General features: G+C 42.1%; 1 protein-coding gene across 36 annotated transcripts in view; it reads right to left on the bottom strand.

The window, feature by feature from the left end:
* STAG3 (STAG3 cohesin complex component) overlaps positions 1 to 19,147 on the bottom strand; it is a 35,776-nt gene that overhangs the window by 12,561 nt on the left and 4,068 nt on the right. For 11 of the 36 annotated variants that reach the window (XM_085016583.1, XM_085016584.1, XM_085016592.1 and 8 more), the window contains exons 5-24: positions 16,164 to 16,260; positions 15,349 to 15,425; positions 14,653 to 14,857; positions 14,096 to 14,247; positions 7,907 to 7,980; positions 5,579 to 5,702; positions 5,024 to 5,122; positions 4,741 to 4,820; positions 4,311 to 4,418; positions 3,940 to 4,054; positions 3,405 to 3,510; positions 3,115 to 3,218; positions 2,517 to 2,609; positions 2,314 to 2,403; positions 1,564 to 1,764; positions 1,376 to 1,446; positions 1,174 to 1,261; positions 612 to 692; positions 433 to 525; positions 91 to 259 (exon numbers count right to left, since the gene is read on the bottom strand). In XM_085016583.1, coding sequence (XP_084872709.1) covers positions 91 to 259; positions 433 to 525; positions 612 to 692; positions 1,174 to 1,261; positions 1,376 to 1,446; positions 1,564 to 1,764; positions 2,314 to 2,403; positions 2,517 to 2,609; positions 3,115 to 3,218; positions 3,405 to 3,510; positions 3,940 to 4,054; positions 4,311 to 4,418; positions 4,741 to 4,820; positions 5,024 to 5,122; positions 5,579 to 5,702; positions 7,907 to 7,980; positions 14,096 to 14,247; positions 14,653 to 14,857; positions 15,349 to 15,425; positions 16,164 to 16,260 — 2,227 coding nt within the window. Of the gene's footprint in view, positions 1 to 90; positions 260 to 432; positions 541 to 611; positions 693 to 1,173; positions 1,262 to 1,375; positions 1,447 to 1,563; positions 1,765 to 2,313; positions 2,404 to 2,516; positions 2,610 to 3,114; positions 3,219 to 3,404; positions 3,511 to 3,939; positions 4,055 to 4,310; positions 4,419 to 4,740; positions 4,821 to 5,023; positions 5,123 to 5,578; positions 5,703 to 7,906; positions 7,981 to 14,095; positions 14,248 to 14,652; positions 14,858 to 15,348; positions 15,426 to 16,163; positions 16,261 to 19,147 lie in introns of all 36 variants that reach the window. The other 25 variants (XM_085016600.1, XM_085016602.1, XM_085016606.1 and 22 more) reach the window with 6 other exon arrangements.

The raw sequence follows: 19,147 nt of genomic DNA, 5'->3' as shown, positions 1-19,147 counted from the left end.
GAATCACAGATTTAGGCTTCCTGCCCTCTGTGCTCGAGGCAGGCCCAAGCCCCCAACCCTTCCTGAGCCCCAAGTATAGAGTCCCAGTACCACTGCCCAGTTCTCCTGGCTGGATAAAGACATGGTCCATGAGGAAGCTGGCTAGCTCTGACTGGAGAGTGGCTTCAGGAAAAAAGACAAGTGGTCTAAGAAAATCTCGTCCCCCTACGATCATCTGAGGGCTGAATATGAGAAGCAAGTCACTTAACAAGACAAAAGCCTGTTGGAGAAAAAAAAGAAAAAAAATGTTTAAAAAGGAGAATACTGACCAAAACAGAAATGACATTGTGATTTCCCCTCAGAACAGGGTTTCCTCAGGCCCAGGCAAAGGTGGGGAGGGGCACGGGCAGAGGGGAGACTTGTGCTCTCCGTCCCACTTGAGTAACCGCTCACCTGCTCCTGGATCTCAGGATCGACATCTGAGAGGCAACTCTGGCAGAGCTCGCAGAAGGCCACCATCCTGCCCTTCAAACTCAACAACTGCTTCTGTGGAAACAGTGGCTTCAGGGGGAGGAATGAAGGAAGACACAGGCTCAAATATTCCCATCGCCCCTAATCAGATCCATACTCACCTGGGAAGCACCTGATCCAGAAATGTGGGTTAGCATCCAGAGAATGGAAAAATAAACAAGAGTCAAGGCTGGCAGGGTCACCTGTAACAACCAAATGTTACAAAAATGAGGCGTCAAGAGAGTAAAGGGCAGGCGGAGAGAGAGAGAGACAGGGGGACACTCACAAAGCAAGGAAGAAAAAAGCAGCTAAGAAGAGGTAAAGTAAGATTAGGAGAGACCCCCAATTCCTTTTCTGGTAGAAAAGAACTGATTCTGGACAATCTTCAGAGGATTCTATCCTGGGTAGGAATACCACCTCTCCCTAATTAAAGTCTCCTAGAATCCTGAGAGTTAATAGCATCCTTGTCTCTCAGGAAAGCAAAGAGAATGGATGTTTTCAGGTGTTTAAAAGTACCTCCACCTTTCAAGAGTGGGAAGGAAGGAAGGAAGGACACACATGCTTGATCGATCTCTCGTCCACTCCACACCCCTGGGACTGGAACTGCCTGCGGGGGACGGCCGCCTAGGACATAGGGCCCCTAAACCTCCTCCCCTGCCTCCACATCTCAACTTGTCTACTTGCCTGGTGAGGAACCTCTCCTGTGTCCACGGCCTTCCGAAGGAGTTGGTAGCAGGGCTCATAGAGCTCCCAGCGGGTTAGGTCATGGGCACTTGGGGGGAGGGAGGGAGAAGAGGGACATGTTACACTTGGACAGAAAGAGAGGAGGCAACTCCACAGACACCAGAGGAAATAGAAGGTAGGGAGCAGAAAGGGAGCTCCTCACTTGTAGAAGGCAGAGAGGCGCTTCAGAGTGGCCGCCAGACTGTACACCTCATCCTCATCTAGGAAGGACGACTAAGGAAGAAAGAATGTCCATGACGGGCTTTTCCCAAGAACTCAGGTCCAGGTCCCCATCTCATGGCTTCTCCCACACGAGTCTGGGGTGTCCCATCTTGCAGCCCCACTTCCTACCTGCAGCAGCTCTTCAAGCTCCTGCTGGAAGCGGTCAGTCAGCAAATCCACCAGTTGGCTTCGGGCAAAGTCCACTCGGCTGAAGAAGGTGAACTCAGGATTACAGAGCAGATAGAGGGCGTGAGCACCAGCCTCGAGCACTGCAGGCTCCGCATGCTTCACCACTACCTCCTGGAGCTGCTGCAGGAGCAGCTCCAGGTGCTGAGAGAGAAAAAAAGTGGGAGAAGACAGTGCTGTAGGACAACTCTTCCCGAGGGGACGAGGGGTGGGGAAGAAAAGAAATAGAGCTGAAAGCATTAAACTTCAAGAATAAAATGCCTGAGAAAGGGAAAGCTTATTGGTTTTTCTGGAACCTAGGTTTTTTTTTTTTTAAGTTTTGTGTGTGTGTGTGTGTGTGTGTCTTTTTGCCTTTTTCTAGGGTCGGTTCTGCAGCATGTGGAGGTTCCCAGGCTAGGGGTCGAATCAGAGCTGTAGCTGCCAGCCTACGTCAGAGCCACAGCAATGCGGGATCCAAGCCGCGTCTGCAACCTACACCACAGCTCACGGCAACGCCAGATCCTTAACCCACTGAGCAAGGCCAGGGATCGAACCTACAACCTCATGGTTCCTAGTCAGATTCGTTAACCACTGCTCCAGGACGGGAACTCCTAGAACCTAGGTTCTTGAGAAAACCCAGATTCTGGCAGTAGAACCTTTGGCCCTAAGATGTAAGCAGCAAAGTATAGGGAAGGTATCTTCCTGTCTCCTCACCTTCTCCAAGCGCCTGGTGCAATAAATATTGAGGTCAAAGTAGTTGAGAAGCTGCAGCAGTGGAGCAACCTTCTCTGCATCAGCTGAGAACTGTGGTGATTGAGAGGGAAGCCTACTTACTACCTGCTACACTGCTCCTCTGGAGGCACTGCCTTCCACCCGCTCATTCCCAGAGGCCGCGCAGTAGGGCAGGGCGGCTCTACCTTGGCCAGGAGTTGGGGGAGCAGAGGGATGAGGTGCTCAGTCAGCTTCACCTTGTCATCGGCCTGGATCTTACGTTCTTTGAGGGTTAAGCCCTGGAATGAGAGTTATTTGAGGGTGGGAGTAAAGGTTTCTTTACATGTATATAACAAGCTTATCTTCCCAGGACAGAAAAAGAGAATTTAGCAGTTTCCTTCAGATTTCTTTTTTCTAGAAATGGAACTCTCTGAGGGGCAGAGGAGCACATCCTAACATAAGACTCAAAGACAAGGACAGACAATACCTGTCCAGATGTTTTTGTTGTTGTTGTTTTGTCTCTTCAGGCCTGTACCCTTGGCACATGGAGGTTCTCAGGCTAGGGGTCTAATCAGAGCTGTAGCTGCCGGCCTACACTAGAGCCACAGCAATGCCAGATCCAAGCTGTGTCTGTGACCTAAACCAAGCTCACAGCCAACACCGGGTCCTTAACCGACTCACCCAGGGATCAAACCCATATCCTCATGGATATTAGTTAGGTTTGTTACCACTGAGCCATGATGGGAACTCCCTTGTCTGGATTTAATACTGGTAACCAACCCACCCCCACTCCTCATGCCATACCTTCCTCCCTGTCACCCGCCCCACAGGCGGGTGACCCTCTGAAGCTTGCCGGACGCTAGACACAAGGATTTCTATCAGCGTGCTCTCCTGCACATCGCCCAGGTCTAAGTTGGCAGAAGGATGAAAAATACAGAACAACAGATTAACCACTCTCTAGCTCCAAGGCCCCCTTGCCTACATCCCCACTGCCCACGACACCTATGCTTTTTACAAAGTCAGGAGAGAAATCTCTCTGGGTTTCCTTCTAGGAGGTAAAAGGCCCCGACCCCTGGCTACCAGGCGGCACACACTCTGGTCCTTCTCCAGTAGCAGGCTTGTCAGACTCTCCCAGTCCTTCAGCTGAGGCCCTGCACAGTCCCACAGGCTGTCTACTAAGTATGCAGCGTGATCATGGAGCTGTGGGAAAAGGCAAATGTTAAGTCACTAAAGCTACATTTTATCTTTCATTTAAATTTTTTTTTTTTTTGCTTTTTAGGGCTGCACCCACGGCACATGGAGGTTCCCAGGCTAGGCGTCAAATTGGAGCTACAGCTGCCAGACTACGCCGGAGTCACAGCAATGCCAGATTTGAGCCGCATCTGCAACCTACACCACAGCTCTTGGCAACGCTTAACCCATTGAGCGAGGCCAGGGATCGGACCCACAACCTCATGGTTCCTAGTCGGATTTGATTCCGCTGCGCCACGATGGGAACTCCAAGCTACATTTTAAAACTCCAGTAAGTGGCTACTGATGAATCATTTTTCTCCTTCCTGCAGTGCTAGCTCCCATCCCTCCCTACAGGTCTTATGCACAACAGCCAAAGTGCTTCTTTCCATACATCACCTCACTCTCCACAGAAAAGGACAGGAGAAGGTGGAAAAAAGTCCTCTGGGCGCGTGGACTTCGGCGTCGCTCTCTCCCACCCATCATTCTTGTCTCACACTCAGGATAGAAGAGCCTGGTAGAAGGGACACAGGGAAAGAGCACAGCACAGGAGGCAGTAAGGAGTGCAATAATTACTATGGACAGAAGAAAACAGTCCTAGGAGAGGAGTGAAAGAAAGAGAGGCCCAGAGCTAAGGAAAGCCCCAAAGAGTTGAGAAAGGAAAGGGGATCTCCCCAGGGGGATTTTTCTAGGTATGGGGAGCCCTTAGGAAGAACAGCAGCACAAAAAAGGATGGTGCTCGAGGAATGAATGAAAGGAGCCCCACTCACTTCCAGTACAGAAACTCCCCTGCAGCAGAGGCCAGGGCTCTGTTAGAGGCATACACAACAGGATAGATGCTCTCACAGTCTGTATCTGTTAGCACCCCTTCCATGTTCCTGCCAGGGGAAAAGCAGAGCAGATATGAATGCTGTCCTCTAGCACAACTAAGGCTAGAGATGAAAAGGCAAAACCAACAAGAATTAACTCACAAAAAACTTTCAAATGGGAAGTGTGGAAGACAGAGGGATATGGAGAGTTAGAGAAGAAAGGGACTGTCCCCCCCTCCCCAGAGATCTTGCACTCAGGAATGACCTCTGTTTTTCAACCTGTACATAAACAAGAGTCAACCTATAATTGGTGGAGGAATGGGACTCTGGAAGGGTCTGGTGCTGAGAAGGTAAGTCTGAGATGCTTGTCTCTCCATGTCCCAGGACTCACTTAAGGATGACTGTTAGTAAACTGACGGCTTCCACTGCCACGTCGTACTCTCGGTCCATGACCATGGAAACCATCCGCTCCTGTAGGAAGGAGAACATTGCTCGATACCTCACTGCACCCATCGCCAAATACTATGTTCTCTTAGAATCTGAGGGATTCCTAAAAATGAGGTGTAGAAGCAGATACTGGGAGTGCTATGGATATATAAAAGCACAGAAATGGGAAAATGAGGTGGGGAAATGGGAACCACAGAAGCCAAGCACAGGAACACTCCCAATTTTACCTTAAATCGGCTGGTAAAGAGCTCCAGGCGTGCAGTCAAGTCTCTGTTGCTATACAGCCCTTTAAGAGCCTTCAGGCATTTCAGACGGACTTCTCGATGCTATTAAGGAGAAAAGGAAATATGAGTGACTCCTCCTCTACTCTCCCCCCACTGGTCCTCCAGACTCCCCTCGCCCATTCTGGCCTGGGTGTCCTCTCATGGCGAGGACTGTGAGATGTCTCAGAGACAACAAACAGCTGCTGTCTCACTTGAAGTCCAAAAGGATCACAGCAGAATTTAGCAAGGGTAATGGAAAGGCTCTTTTGGCCGCTGCCCTAACACTTTATTACCACTCCATCAGTAACTTTCTTGCCTTTATACAGGGAAAGTCTTTCTCCCTGTGGTTTTGAGGCATATAATTTCCTAGATATGGCATCTCTCTCCTAACTTATCCTACCCCTCCCCAATACTGGGGGAATTTTGAAGTTCAGTGTCTTGATGAGTTTGATCCAGTGGCAGGACCAAGAAGAGTTGAAGCATCCTAAGGCCAGAAAGAGGACTGACCCAACTCTTCACCTTATCATGCAGGGTCCAGCCAATATATTTTAAATAGCTGTCAGTGAGGAAAGAAGTACTGTAGCTTTGCATCCAAGACCCAATCTCCTCGATGCAGATAGCACGGATCTCAGGAAGGACATCCCTAGGCACAGAGGGAGAAATTGACTCGTACCACCTTCTCTCCAAACTTACTTTACATTCTAGCAGGTATCTCTTTGTCACAGAAGAATCTGTTTTCTTGACTAAACACCAGATACCATGACTTTCATTTTCTCCTCCCAACGTGAATGCAATATATTAAAAAATGAACTCTTTTCTTTCTGTAACCAACCCATAAAATATTTGAACTCATCCTACATACCCCTTTTATTTTTAAAAATTTTTTTTAAGGGCCGCACCTGCAGCATATGGAAGTTCCCAGGCTAGGGGCTGAATTGGAGCTCCAGCTTCTGGTCTGTGCCACAACCACAGCAATGCCAGATCCGAGCTGCATCTGTAACCTACACCACAGCTCATGGAAACGTCAGATCCTTAACCCACTGAGCAAGGCCAGGGACCAAACCCACAACCTCATGGATACTAGCTGGGTTCATAACTGTTGAGCCACAATGGGAACTCGCCTACATGCCCCTTTTAAAAATTGATTTTGGAACTTATTTTAGCTGTTGGCCAAACTGCATGTGTATGTTTTTAATGGAGATACCACAGACATACGATATCACAAAAGATTTAGATATATAACACAGCAACTCAATTTTTAAAGGTTGTATTTCATTTACAGTTACAAAATATTGGCTATATTCTGTGTTATACAATATATCTATGTGTACTCTGAGTCTACTTCAAGTAAAGATTAAATCAGCAGAGGGGTTCTGGAAAGGCAGAGGTTGAAATCCAGTTAAGAATAAGACAAAATGGAATTCCCGTCGTGGCACAGTGGTTAATGAATCCGACTAGGAACCATGAGGTTGAGGGTTCGGTCCCTGCCCTTGCTCAGTGGGTTAAGGATCCGGCGTTGCCATGAGCTGTGGTGTAGGTTGCAGACGCGGCTTGGATCCCGCGTTGCTGTGGCTGTGGCGTAGGCCAGTGGCTACAGCTCCAATTCGACCCCTAGCCTGGGAACCTCCATATGCCGTGGGAGCGGCCCAAAGAAATAGCAAAAAGACAAAAAAAAAAAAAAAAAAAAAAGAATAAGACAAAATGGAAAAAAAGAAAAAAAAGAGTGAGACACAAATTCCAGTGCTCAGAGGTTCCCTGATGGGAAGTGGTTAAGGACCTGGCATTGTTACTGCTATAGCTCTGGTCTGATCCATGGACCAGGAACTACTGCATGCTGCAGGTCCAACCAAAAAAACAAAAAAACAAAAAACAGGAGTTCCCATCGTGGTGCAGCAGAAACGAATCCGACCAGGAACCATGAAGTCGATCCGGGGCCTTGCTCAGTGGGTTAAGGATCTGGCGTTGCCATGAGCTGTGGTGTAGGTCATAGACACGGCTCAGATCCTCTGTGGCTGTGGCCAGCAGCTGTAGCGCCGATTGGACCCCTAGCCTGGGAACCTCCATATGCTACAGGTGTGGCCCTAAAAAGCAAAAAAACAAAACAAACAAAAAAAAAAACCAACAAAAAAAAACCTTCTCAATTCTAGGTTTTTTTTTTTCTTTTTTTTCTTTTTTAAATTTTATTGCAGTATAGTTGACTTACATTGTTGCATTAGCTTCACAGGTATACCAAAGTGAATCAGTTATACATATATCCATTCTTTTTCAGATTCTTTTCCCATATAAACCATCAAAGAGTACTGGATAGATTTCCCTGTTCCGTACAGTAGGTCCTTGTTACTTGTTGATTTTGTATATAGTAGTCTGTATATGACAATCCCAACCTCCAATTTATCCCTCCCCACAACGTTTAATTCTACCAGTTCTTTACCTAGTAAAAAACTCCCCTTCCTTTAGCACAGTGAAAGACACAGTGAAGTGGGCTTGGAAAAGGCTTGTCAGGGTGTACACCCTCAGAAAGGACCTGCCTTTCGGCTCTCGGGTCTTGTCCTCTCAAAGATCAAGCCCTGGGAAGATGAGGAAGGGGAGGCCCTGGGCAAAACTGGAGTAGAATACTCAGAAATGTTTTACCCTCTTTATCTTCTCTCTCAGAAGAGCTTACACGATCCTTTATGGGTGTGGATAAATTAAAGCTAATTTTGTATATTTGTTAGGATTTTTGCTCCAAGTGCATTAGCAATGAGACTAACCAGATAACTCAGGATTAGGAGGGGGTCTTGTCACTTCTACTTGTCACTCCATAACCAAGGACCAAGCTGCTTCAGTGAGAGAAACCTAGTAACTCACCTGTACCGATGTACAAAGACACCCCTGAAGAGGGCATTCATCATTCCCTCAATCTCCTCTTGATGCTCTTGGAGCTGGAGAACAGGGAGAAATAGGTCAAGCTCTCTTTTTGTCCAATAGTATAAGGCCACAAAAATGTAAGTATGTCTTCCTCCTACTTATTAGAGGACACAATCTGAAGTCCTGGTATCTTATTTTCCCTTTTAAAACTTATAATTCTGGAAGAAGCTGTATAGTCAGCTAATGGCTCAGAGATGTCTTTGTGTTTAGAAAAATTTTCTGGTTATTGTGACTATCTTTGGCTACTCACAGACCCTGGCTGGCATGTGTTTTTAACTAACAACATGTGTTTTTAACTAACAACAACTGAGGAAAAATTTTTGATAAATGTCGTCTGTTTGCAAAAAGGAGAATTAACAATAAAAAAGAGAAGGAAGAGTAAGATCAGTGATCATCAACTGGATGCTCCCAGGGAACATTCAGCCGTGTGTGAAAACATTTTTGGTTGTCACAACCTGTGAAGGTACTACTGCCATCTAGAGGATAGAGGCCTGGGATGCTGGTAAACATCCTGCAATTCCAGGACAGCCCTCTACTTGAGAAACCCTAAATTAGATGAATAACAGATAACAAGGAGCAGAATTACAAGGAAACATTCTTTACTGACTCAATTCTTCAATAAATCAACATAATGGGGAAAAACAGCAGAGGAGGCAGAGGTTCTGTATAAGACTAAAAGAGACTTCTTAAGAAACACAATGGGAGTTCCTGTTGTGTCTCAGTGGTAAGGAATCCAACTGGTATCCATGAGGATGCAGGTTCGATCCCTGGCCTCATTCAGTGGGTTAAGGATCTGGCATTGCCCTGGGCTGGCAGCTGCAGCTGCAATTTGACCCCTAGCCTGGGAACTTCCATATGCCACACATGCGGTCCTAAAAAAAAAAGAGGGGAAAAAACCCCACAATAACTAAATGTAATGTATAGTCCTTCATTAAATCCTTGCTGGAATTAACCAGATATAAAAGGCATTTTGGGGACAAACAGAAATTTTTAAATATGAATTGGGATTAGAAAACATATTGCTAATATTTTTTGGATATAAGGAGTTCCTGCTATGGTGCAGGAGACTAAGGATCCAGTGTTGTCTCTGTGGCAGCTGGGGTCACTACTGTGGTGTGGGTTTGATCTCCAGCCCTGCGCAGTGGGTTAAGGATCTGCTGTCGCTGCAGCTGTGGCATAAGTCACAGCTATGGCTTAGATTCAATCCCTAGCCCAGGAACTTCCATATGCTGTGGGTGCAGCCCACCAAAAAAATAAATATATGCCAATAAAATGGAAAACCTAGAAGAAATGGACACAGTCTTAGAAAAGTACAATCTTCTGAGATTAATCCAAGATGAAACAGAAAAGATGAACGGGACAATCACAAGCACTGAAATTGAAACTGTGATTAAAAAACTTCCAACAAACAAAAGTCCAGGACAAGATGGTTTCATAGGTGAATTCTATCAAACATTTAGAGAAGAGTTAACACCTATCCTTCTAAAACTATTCCAAAACACTGCAGAGGAAGGAACATGCCCAAACTCATTCTATGAGGCTGCCATCACCCTACCAAAACCAGACAAAGATACCACAAAAAAAGAAAATTACAGGCCAATTTCATCAATGAACACAGATGCAAAAATCCTCAACAAAATACTAGCAAACCAAATCCAACAATTCATTAAAGGAATTGTACATCATGAAGTGGGATTTATCTCAGGGATGCAAGGATTCTTCAATATTCGCAAATCAATCAGTGTGATACACCACATTAACAAACTGAAGAATAAAAAATCATATGATCCTCTCAACAGATGCATAAAAAGCTTTTTACAAAATCCAACACCCATTTCTGATAAAAACCCTTCAGAAAGTGGGTACAGAGGGAACCTACCTCAACATTATTAATAAAGGCCATATATGACAAACCCAGAGCTAATATCAGCTGAAAGAATTCCCACTGAGATCAGGAACAAGACAAGGATGTCCACTCTTGCCAGTACTATTCAACATAGTTTTGGAAGTCCTAGCCACAGCAATCAGAGAAGAAAAAGAAATAAAAGGAATCCAAATTGGAAAGGAAGAAGTAAAACTATCACTATTTGCAGATGACATGATACTATACCTAGAGAATCCTAAAGACACTACCAGAAAACTGTTAGAGCTCATCAATGAATTTGGTAAAATCACAGGATATAAAATTAATACACAGAAATCAACTGCATTTCTATACACTAACAATGAAAGATCAGAAAGAGAAGTTAGGGAAACAATCCCATCTACCACTGCATCAAAAAGAATAAAATACCTAGGAATAAACCTACCTAGAGACAAAAGACCTTATTCTGAAAACTCTAAGATGCTGATGAAAGAAATCAAAGATGATACAAACAATTGGAAGGACATACCATGCTCTTGGATTGGAATAATCAGTATTATCAAAATGACTATACTACCCAAGGCAATCTACAGATTCAGTGCAATCCCTATCAGATTACTAAGGACATTTTTCACAGAACTCGAACAATATTTTAAAGTTTGTTTGGAAGCCCAAAAGACCCAGAATAGCCAAAGACATCCTGATAAAGAAAAATGGAGCTGGAGGAATCAGGATCCCTGACTTCAGACTATACTACAATGCAAAGTCATCAAAACTGTATGGTACTGGCACAAAGACAGAAATAAAGATCAGTGGAACAGGATAGAAAGCCCAGAATTCAACTCACGCACCTACAGTCAACTAATTTATGACAAAGGAGGCAAGAATATACAATGGAGAAAAAGACAGCCCCTTCCATAAGTGGTGCTGGGAAAACTGGACAGCCACATGCAAAAGAATAAAATTAGAACACTTCCTAACATCATACACAAAAATAAACTCAAAATGGATTAAAGACCTAAAGGTAAGACCAGATACTGTAAAACTCTTGGAGGAAAACACAGGCCACTCTCCAACATAAACCACAGCAACATCTTCTCAGATCTACCTCCTAGAGTAATGACAATAAAAACAAAAATAAACAAGTGGGGGACTTAATTAAACTTAAAAAGTTTCTGCACTGCACAGGAAACCCTAAACAAAACAAAAAGACAACCCACAGAATGGGAGAAAGTATCTGCAAATTAAACAACTGACAAGGATTTAATCTCCAAAATTTATAAACACCTTCTGTAGCTCAATACCAAAAAAAACCACATAACCCCATCAAAAAATGGGCAAAAGAGGAGTTCCCATCGTGGCTCAGTGGTTAACAAATCTGACTAGGAACCATGAGGTTGTGGGTTTGATTCCTGTTCTTGCTCAGTGGGTTAGGGATCCAGCATTGCTGTGAGCTGTGGTGTAGGTCACAGATTCGGCTCAGATCCGCATTGCTGTGGCTCTGGTGTAGGCTGGCAGCTACAGCTCCGATTCGACCCCTAGCCTGGGAACCTCCATATGCTGTGGGAGCGGCCCAAGAAATGGCTAAAAAGACAAAAAAAAAAAATTTTTTAATGGGCAGAAGATCTAAACAGACAATTCTCCAAAGAAGACATACAGATGGCCAAAAAAAGCATGAAAAAATGTTCAACATCACTAATTATTAGAGAAATGCAAATCAAAACCACTATGAGGTACCACCTTACACTGGCCAGAATGGCCATCATCAAAAAGTATACAAACAATAAATGCTGGACAGGGTTTGGAGAAAAGAGAACCCTATTACACTGTTTGTGGGAAGGTACAACCCCTGTGCAGTCACTGTGGAAGACAGTATGGAGATTCCTCAGAAAACTAAAAGTAGAATTACCATTTGATCCAACAATCCCACTCCTGGGCATCTATCCAGAGAAAACCATGACTCGCAAAGACACATGTACTCGGATGTTCATTGCAGCACTCTATACAATAGCCAAGACATGGAAACAACCTAAATGCCCATTGACAGAGGAGTGGATAAAGAAGATGTGGTACATATACACAATGGAATATTACTCAGCCACTAGAAGGAAAGAAATAAGGGCATTTGAAGCAACATGGATGGACCTAGAAATTATCATGCTAAGTGAAGTTAGACAATGAGACACCAACATCAAATGCTATCACTTAAATGTAGAATCTAAAAAAAAGGACACAAAGAACTTCTTTGCAGAACAGATGCTGATTCACAGACTTTGAAAAACTTATGGTTTCCAAATGAGACAGGTTGGGGGGTGGGGGATGCACTGGGGGTTTGGGATGGAAATGCTATAAAATTTGGTTTTGATGATCATTGTACAACAATAAATGTAATAAAACTCATGGAGTAATTAAAATAATCAAATATACATATATATTATATTTTGGATATGAAAATATTACTGGGATTATGTAGGAGCATGTCATTTTTTTTAGAAGACATATTTAAGTCTTTAGGTTGAAATATCAGTATGTCCCTATTTTACTATAAAACAGCAAAACAAAAGATAAAGCAAATACAGTGAAATATTGTTAAATCTAGATAATTAGTATATGGTATTCATTCTTTCAGGGTATCTATTGTCTTTTTAGGGCTGCACCCACAACATACGGAAGTTCCCAGGCTAGAGGCTGAATCAGAGCTAGGGCTGCAAGCTTACACCACAGCCACAGCAACTCTGGATCTGAGCCGCATCTGAAACCTACACCACAGCTCATGGTAACAGCAGATCCCCGACCAAGTGAGGCCAGGGAGGCCAGGGATCGAACCTGCATCCTCATAGATACTAGTCAGATTCATTTCTGCTGCGCCACAATGGGAACTCCTCTGCTATTTTGCATGTTTGGAAAATTTCATATTTAAAAGAAAACAAAGGAGAAAGAGGGAAGGAGGAAAGGTGGGTAGGTCATCAGTACCAAATTCTACGTAAGTCTGAAAAAGGGACATTGAGAGAAGGCCACTGGCTATGGGAATTAAAAAGTCACTGATTTGGAAAGAATAATTTGAAAGAAAAAAAGAGGACAGAAGCTAGGTAGTGAAAAGGATTCAGATGGATATCAAGGAAGTAAGGAAATACTAAAAGGGAAGGATAGCTCATAGAAGATTGAAGGAAAGATTCAAGGGCTTACATACATTTATAAGTGGAGTGAGGAGAACACTGGGGAGGGAGAGATTAAAAACAAAAAGCAGAATGATAACTGATGAAGCAAGAGCCCAGAGAAGTCCAAATAAAGGATTCACTCTAGAGTATATAATTTAAGATTTGAGACATACCTAATACACATAGAGTTTAAGATCATACTGACAGTGAAAACAGCAAAAGAGAAGCAGGGAAGTAGAATGTTTCCTTTTCTAATGATTCAGCGTGGAAGAGATCTTTGGTGAGAGCTGGACAACAGTCAGTTGGTACAGTTAGACATGGTGAGGCCTGCCAACCTCATGGTGGGGAAGGTCTCAAGATATTTAGGAGAAATGGGGGGAAAGTCAGTGTTAGCTTCACAATAGACATAGCTGTTGAAGGTTTAATCAGTGTAAAAGATTTTGTTAGGGTTTACATCCTCCAGTGGTCTTCTTCAAATTTAAAAGGAAATAAAGCAAGTACCCACTATGTGTCAAGCCAGGCAACTTACCCATTATTTCATTTAACCTTCATTCAAAAAATTATGCCCTTTTTAAAGGAAAGGAAACTGAAGCTTAAAGATTACATAAGATCATGGAGCTAATAGCTAACTGGAACAAAATTTAAACCCAGGAATGACTTTAAGGCCTACGTCCTATCCATTCCTAGAGAATTTGGCCACCCTCAGCAGTGGTTGGCCCTCAGTACTCCTGTGGTAACTTGTATACTGTACACCTGACAAGTCAATACTTAACTCCTTGCACAAGATGCAGGCACAACACTTAAACAGTTGTGATGATGAATGTAGCCATGGAAACTGAGCAAAGTGGAATTATAGAGAACTCTAAAATTTTCTCTAAACTAGAAATGATTTATTGAGCCCACAATGCAGAAACAAGATGAGCATGCAATGACCACTGACAGGATGGGTCTATTAAACTATTGCCAGACTCCATCATTTATGTTCTGAAAGATTGCCTGGGAGCCTGTGCCTTAGAAGAGAGAAGTGCTTGAGGACTGATAAGGTGGGCAGCAGCAGTGGAAGGAAGCCAGGAGATGGGGAGAGAAGAGGCAAGGAGCACTTCTCACCTCTTTGCGTTTCTCCAACAGGCTCTCTAGTCGCTCAGGCGCTCTCAGTCCTGGCCCCTTGTTTCGTTCAGCCTCATACTGACGCTGATTGTTGTCCTTGTGCAGACTCAGCTGGAGGGCAACTCTTACCAAGGAGGTCATCAGCTTCATGGCTTTGAGTCAGTAAAAATAATATAGGGAAATCATTACTTAAATCAGATGAGGAAGGGTAGGTTCAAAAAGGGCCTATGAATAAAGAAAAGCTAGAGTAGGGTGACCCTAAAAACCTAAAACTCCCTGTTCTGGAGTGGACTTTTTCTCTCCCTAACTCTACTGGGCTTCTTTTAATCCTTTGCATATCCCTATGCATGAGAAACAAGGTAAGGCAGGAAACTCGCTGTGATCCACCTCTTTCTACAAATCCATTAGCAAGAAACTGTATGAAAGTTTAGGATAAAAAAAGCATGACCTTGAAGTAAAGAGCTAGAATGCAAGGAAGAAAGAAGATCCAAGACTAGAGAAGAAAGGCAAGTTCCACCAACCCCCAGAACACTTACACAGTAAAAATGACCACTTACCAGCCAGGGTGCTAGTGTGACGGAAGGCACGGACTTGGGAGTCTGAGAGGCCAGTGAGCAGAGAGATGAGGTTGTCCATAGGAAAGCCATCATAGAGGAGGCTGTACTGGCACTGATAGACCAGTGTCCTTATAAATTCACAGAAGCTGCCCTGGAACTTCTTCCAGGATGGGCTGGGAGCTGTCAGAGGATAGTCTCCTGAGTCCTATAGAAGGGTTTATGAAAAGGATGGAAAATTTACTACTCTATTTACCATATAGTTATTATTATGACTATGAAGTCACAGGGACTGAATATCAAAACCCAATAGTACAGGGGTTCCCTTGTGGCACAGCGGGCTAAGGATCTGCTGTTGTCACTGCAGCAGCATGGGCTGCTTCTGTGGCGCAGGTTCAATTTCTGGCCCTGAGAACTTGCCTATGCCACAGGAGCAGCAAAAAAAAAAAAAAAAAAAAAAAAAAAAAATCCCAACAACAACAAAAAAACCCCAACATACAATAAAGATGTATCACTGTTATACCTCGTTTTCAACTCTAGAGGTATATTCAGATAATGTGTATAGGTCATTTTGCTCCTAAGAGATTAAATTTCCTCTTCTAAAAGCTATCCTATTTCCCAGAATCAGGAAAAAGGGGGTAAAAGGCCTTGTATTTTGAAATAAGAGTGGCAAGAGGATCCTGGATCATCTTCCTCCACCTCATTAAACTGTTCTGTTAGGTGCCGGATGATCTCTGAGTTGGACATCTTCTTGAACATCTCGTGGGTCACAGTGCCTGAAGAATGGAGGGGATCAGGTACTTAGAAGGAAAATAACAGGACACCATGACCATTTACATATACATTTGATGATGAGCTAGAGAATATAATGAAAAGAGCTTAGGTAGCAAATCAGAAGACCTGAATCCTAGTCATAAAACTGCTACCACCTGAGGATCTGGTATAACGCAACCACGCTAGAAAACCCAAGGGAATCAAACAGTAGAAAACTGTGGTTAAAAAAAATATATTCCAAACAAAAAACAAACTTAAAAAACTAGGCCAGATTCTGGATTCTTATAATACAACCCTACGTCTTATAAGACTATCTGCCCTGGTAAATTAGGTCATGGCCTCTGGGTACCTGGAGGCCCACAGCTTCAGTGGAGAAATATGAGATGAAGTGGCTGAGAAATAAGGAATAAGAAAACAAAAGACTATTTCATTTAGAGAAAGAAAGGCTAAAAGTCTGATGGTCCATTTCCAAATATGTAAACGCCATATCATCACATTAACATGATTATTCTTCTCCAAAGTGTCTTGTCTTCAAACCAATACAGTTTCTTACTAAATCACTACCCTATTTACGAATCAAAATGTAGGTGATACTAGTTAAATACATGAACTTTTCTTACGCTTTAAAACTTTCTCCCTTTATTTAGGATATGCCTAATCCAACTCACCTAAATGGAGGAAAAGGTTCATAATATAGGAGCAAAAGGGTGGGGATTAGAAGAGGGCAGGGGTTTCCTCACCTTTACATCCACAAGATCGGATGAAAAAGTTAATGAGCTCCAGGAATCCTGCATCCTGGTCTTGCTTGTAGCTATCCAGCCACTCATCTACCAAAGACTAGGAAAATAATGTGGATGACTTCTAGTTCTGGCAATATGACAGACTAGAAATTTGGTATAATCTTCCCAATTAAAGTATCTAAACTTCTGATTAAAATACTTAAAACATCTTTTAAAATGCACAGCTGAATTACAATGAAAGGTAGAACTCCATAAAATCCAAAAATGAAGTGAAGGTAGCAATTCTGGGAGACAAGCAAACTTTTGATCTGAGGGTTCTATTAAGGCCTGGGAACCCTTTCTATCCAAATGGCTGCAAGGAATGTAGAGCATACGAAGCTAGAGACTAAAGGGCTTCCAATATGTGTAGTCCAAAGACAGGGTCCTACAAAGAGTCACATCCTCATGAAAGAAAGAGAAATAAACCTATAGGTCAAAAGAGGACAGCAAGGAAACTAGCTTTTTATGACCTTACTGTGGGAGAGAAGGGAAGAAAAGAAGTGTCCCCTAAGAATTCATTACCACAAGCCAGCTCTCAGATCTGTATTTGCAGTTCAGATCCATATTACCTATATGATCAAAATAATCTCAATCAGAGAATTAAAAGTGATTCTGGAATGTCACCATTCAACCACCAGAAGAAAACAAGTTTCCTCTCTTAACCACTTTCAATCTAGGCCCCAAAGAATTCCAACACATAGAGCTACATGGAAAATGAGTGGCTCACAGTAAGACCTAGTAAAGAAACAGGGCACTGAAAGTTAGAATTAGCAGAAAAGCAGTCAGAATTATATTCACAGGCTTTAGACAATAAAGTTATAAAATTATTGTTTCTATGATTAAATAAATTTAAAAAAAGCTTGAAAGAGCCAAGTAAGTTTGAAAAGGGGTCAAATAAAATTTGTAGAAATGGTAAATAAAATTTGAAGCTTCAATGAATGGATTAAAAGCAGACTGGACATAGCCCAACGTAAGATGAGTGAACTGAAAGATTAAGTCAAAGAAATGATCCAAAATGCAGCCCAGAAGAGACAAAAAGAAATAATGAAAGAGCTATTAAGACATGGAGAATAGAGTGAGAACTTCTAATGATGTCTAAATAAATTCTACAAGTAGATAACAAAATGAGAAAGAGGCAATATTTAAAAACAATTTTCCATAGTTGTCAAAAGGCACCAATCCTCAGAGCCTGGAACCTAAATGAATCTCAAGCACGATAAATAATAAAGAAATGTACACCTACAAACATCTTGTAATAATCAGAACACAAAAGGAAAAAAGTCTTGAAAACAGTCAAAGCAAAAACAAATCACTTACAAAGGGTCTGCATTTAATATTACAAATGAAAACATTTACAAGTTAGATATGGACAAGTACATCAGCCCCTAGTCATATGTGGTAATTAAAATTAAACCAAATAATGACCATTAAAAATGTATTTCCTCAGCCACATTTCAAAATCCACATGTGGCTAGTGGATACTGTACCAGACAGCAGTCATACCATACATCTCCATCACTACAAATTGTTGTATAGACAGCACTTAGAAAGATAGTCGACTTTCAGAAGCAATATGGGGCGTTAGAAGGCAGTGGAATCATCTTTTCATGTGCTCAGACGAAGAAGTCATCTTAGAATCTGATACCCAAAAAACAGTCTTTTAAGAACAAGGGTAAAGATTTTATACAAGCAAAAAATGACTTTGTTAGTAAACTCTAAAGGAAATTTTAAAGGATAAACCTTGGACAGCAAGAAAAATCTTTGTGGAAGATTTGAGATTTGAAAAGAAATAACAAAGAAAATGACTAAATGTAGGTAAGTATAAACAAACATTTAGAACTTTGATGTATATTTGTTGGCAGAGGAGGAAAAGACAGAACTAAACACTCCATGATAAATAGCATGTAAGTTGGAAGGTGCAAGTGGAATTAAAATGTGCTTAGGTTCTTGTGGAAGATAGAAATTCGAAAGAAAGCAAGCAAAGGGAAAAAGAAACAGAAAAGGCAAGATAAAGTGAAAACATTAAATGGTAGGTATATATTGCAGAAGTGACAATAAATGTAAATGAATTAAGCTCTCTTGTTACAGGAAAGATTGGAAGAATGGATTAAGGAACATAACACAGATAAATTTACTATATGCAGAAAACACAGACTCCAAACATGCACAAAAGACTGAAACTGCAAGGACAGAAGAAGATACAAGGCAAATACTAACCAAAAACATAGCTATTGTAGATAAAGCAACATAAATTTCTGTCTTAAAATCTGAAGATTAAAGAAGTGTCAGTACATAACAAAAGGTTCAATTTACTAGGAAACAAAGCCTCAAGATATTTAAGGCAAAAATGGGTATGAATACAAAAGGAGTAACTGAAAAAGTCACCTTCATAGATTTTAACACACCTCTGTAACTGATATATCAAACAGACAAAACAAAAACTCCCCCCCAAACTGTAGAAATATCAATGTAGTATCACATTTAACACTTTTTAATCTCACCCAAGAGAACACTGCACCCAACAAATGAAGAACACACATCCTCTTCAAGCACATGTACAATAGTTTTAGAAACTGACTAAATGCTACGTCATAGAGCTAGTCACCGTATTTTCTGACCACATGCAATAAATAGAAATCAGTAACAACAACAAAACAGAAAATCTCCATGTGGTTGAAAATTTTAAACTTTTCTAAAAAAACTTTTCTAAAAACTACAAAAATCTACCTTATACATCAATATGGGTAAATTAGAAACTGAAATAAGTCACGGGAGACCCTATAAAGAATAATTCATTTGTTTAAATTGGCAATAAAACTATAATAAAAGACAAGGGAATGACTGACAGAAAATTGACTAATACTAGTGGTTATCTCTGGGTAGTCAGGGGACTAGGGGAGCAGGGTGGAAGGAAGGCACACAGGGTCTCTGCAACACCATAATGT

The sequence above is a fragment of the Sus scrofa genome, chromosome 3 (assembly GCF_054392235.1).
Source record: "Sus scrofa isolate SSC_HxYL_T2T_F1_AM1 chromosome 3, Sscrofa_HxYL_maternal_Yorkshire_Landrace_v2.0, whole genome shotgun sequence".
NCBI classification, from domain to species: domain Eukaryota; kingdom Metazoa; phylum Chordata; class Mammalia; order Artiodactyla; family Suidae; genus Sus; species Sus scrofa.
Note: the sequence above shows the minus strand (reverse complement) of the source record. Positions and strands in the feature narration are given on the sequence as shown.